The following is a 3,105-nucleotide window of genomic DNA, read 5'->3' on the forward strand; positions in this document are numbered from 1 at the left end:
TCTGCTGGATCCGTTTAACGGTTCTGATCTGATGGAAGCTATTCCGTCTGTATTTTCACCACATTTCATGGCTGTAGGAGTTTTATTTCTGGAGATACTGAACCCTTAAATTCCTCCCTGGGTTTCCTCGAGGGTGAAAAAGGTCTGACAACACTGAAAATCTCAAAGCCAAGATATTAGTTTAGGGTCCCAAATAACAAACAAACAAACTCTGAGCAGAGTCTGAGACGGTGGCCAACACTTCCTGGTTCGTTTCCGTGATGTTTTGCGTCGGTTCTTACATGAGTTCGGGTCTCTGGCGGTGGATCAGAGCGCAGAGGGCGACGCCGTTCCTCCAGGAGGACGTCAGGTTGGTGACGTCGACTCCTCTGTAGCCGTGAGTTTGGTTCTGGCACCAGGTCAGCAGGCGACCCGGTCGGACCTCGGACTCTGCAGGAGAAGAGCAACATGTCGGTTTACACAAGCGTTGACGCCGTGATGAGTTAAAACTGGACTCGAGCGACTGTTGCGGCAACATCCAGGTCAAAGCACGAACCGGTCGACTGCAGCGCTAACACGCTTCGATGCACTTCAAGATGCATGACGGCAGCTCAGCGGAGGGTTTATGTAACATGTCTGGAAGGTCAGAGTCATGGGAACAGAGAGCGATGGGCGACTGAGAGCTTGTGCTGATACCTCAAGAAAAATGAGGTGTTAACTCTACTTTATGGCCATTTTGAAGGCTGTGGTTTGTGGTAGCGTTTTGCATTAGAGTCATTCCACCTCAGTTCACCAGATGGCTCCCTCATGACCATCTCGGATTGGGTTGAAATAATTGGATGGAGAATGACGGATTATCATCAAGATGGCACAGCTGTGATAGTTCTTGTTCCAAAAAACAATGAAAAAAATGTACGTTCTTTTTCGTAGTTTTTGCCAAATTTGTGACAAGAACCCAACGTTGGATGACAATATCTCAAGATGTTCTCAAGTATAGACTACTAAACACTTGAGACCGTCTTTGTACGCCCATAAAACTGACAGGATTTACAAGAAAAGTCTGAAATTTTTGTGATACATCGTCCAATATGAGTTGTTCCAATATCCCCAATTTAACGAAGATGACACATACAGCCTCTGAGATATCGAGCCTCAAAAATGGTAAGTATCACCATTTTACTCAACTTTATGCGCCAATTGCCAATGAACGATAGGTCATACCAACACATAATCGAAGAAAGATAATGTTCCTAACTCGTCATGGCGCCTTTTTTAGATTAATTAATATTTCTAGTCTCAGCATATGCACTGAGGTACCTGTACTGTGGGGTTTAGACACCTCTTGTAGATGGGAAATGTGTTGTAAAATATGAAGAATGTACCTAAAACATTTCTTGAGATATTGTCATCCAAAGTCACGAATTTGGCAAAAACTCAACTCAATCTGAGAAGGTCATGCAGGATCCATCTGGTGAACTGAGGTGGAAGGACCCATTATACTATAACACAAGTCAAAGCCGACATCAACCACAGCCCCAAAATGACCGTAATGTTGACTCAACACCTTTATAAAACAAAAAATAACCATTATAACCGAGATAACTGTAAGATTTAGCTCAAATCTGCTGTATTAGACTGTGTTAGCTTTCTCTGGTGCATTTAATAAACTAGCAAATGAGCGAAAAAGGAAAATAAACCAACCCAAATATTTATATTAGGGTACATTTGTGTCGTTAGATAAATTTCTCTGTTGCAAAAATGCACTGTGGCTCAACATCTGTGGTGTTAAATGTGCCACATAAATATTGGTGACTTGACTTTTTGCAGGCTCGGGTTTCAGTGCCTTACAGCTCACTGTTTTGGTTCAGTCTCTCAAAAACCTCGTTTCCAACAGCAAGACGACAGAGTTAGTGACGAGCTGACGTTTCTCAGGATTGGTGGAGATCAAAACTGAGCAAAAGCGACTGAAAATAATACATAAGGAAGCCAGAAACACGAAAAACAGCAAGTAGTGATGTTGCTTTTGATGTATAAATACGCCGTAAGTTGTTCTGTGATGTTGTGTTTTCGTCATTACAGCATAAGTGACCAGAAAAGTCCATAAACGCTTCTTTAAGTGAGACAATACAGGCAAAAGATTTGGGCAGAATCTGGGGAATTTCCTTTTATTATTATTTACTTTGATAATAATAACTGTCATAACTTGTAGTGAATTAAAAAAAAATGGTGTTAATATGAGAAATCAACAGGGGAAGTTAAAAATGTGAAACTATTGGTCTGTATTGTGACTAAAGCATGACTCCCCTCTGTGTTGAGAAACACACGTCTGTACATGTTTCTGTGCCGTGTATCGATGCGACGCCGCTGCAGGTCAGCACACGTCTGTCAGGCTTCGTGTTTGACCCTCATGTGGGTGTAATTTTATCCGTCTTATTGTCTGAGCTCGAGGCGTGTCGCTCTGTGAAGCTACAGTTTCCCTGAGGGGAGGCCGAGCTACCGACACTGTGATGTAAGCTTCATATTCTGTAATGAATGAGTTCACACGGGTTTGTTAAAATGTTTAATTACTGCAGGCTTTGTCACGCTGACATGTTTCTATAAACTGTGAATGAGCTTCTTAATTTAGTGTTTCAGAGAGGGCTTTCGTCACGGCGTTAATGCGGCTGTGGACGCATCTAATCTCAACGATGACTCGCAGGGCGATCAGATTTCAGCGTGACGAGCTTTTAAACTACAGTATCGCCTCATACGAGCGTCTGGCAGCAAATCCTCGCCGTCACTGCCCCGTCCGAACATATCTGAGGCCTCAACGACCTGCTTTTATTATCATAGCAGCATCAACACTGCAGACAGAAACACAAAGTAGATCAGCATGTACAAGCTGCCGCTGACTAAGCTCCTCATGCCTCACTGTCTAAACATTAATAAACTGACTCAGACAGCAGATGAGATAATAAAACCATTAGAGACGACTGGTGAAGCCATTCAGTGGAGCCTTCACTAGAACCACAACTATTACCACTTTAACATATCCTCATTCTTGCACTCCAGCATTATTCAGCCTACTCAGTCCTCTCTTGTTTTTGTGTTCCTAAAATAAAATAAACTATTAGATGTTTATCTATC

At 42.5% G+C, this 3,105-nt stretch overlaps 1 protein-coding gene across 1 annotated transcript in view; it reads right to left on the minus strand.

Moving 5' to 3' along the window:
- The window catches only part of LOC103368676 (protein-methionine sulfoxide oxidase MICAL2-like), a 93,761-nt gene that overhangs the window by 42,074 nt on the left and 48,582 nt on the right, over positions 1-3,105 (minus strand). The window contains 1 exon segment of the mRNA XM_008297117.1: positions 282-429. Within this exon segment, the coding sequence (XP_008295339.1) occupies positions 282-429 (148 nt within the window).

This window comes from Stegastes partitus, unplaced genomic scaffold, assembly GCF_000690725.1.
Source record: "Stegastes partitus isolate 25-593 unplaced genomic scaffold, Stegastes_partitus-1.0.2 Scaffold1187, whole genome shotgun sequence".
NCBI classification, from domain to species: Eukaryota; Metazoa; Chordata; class Actinopteri; family Pomacentridae; genus Stegastes; species Stegastes partitus.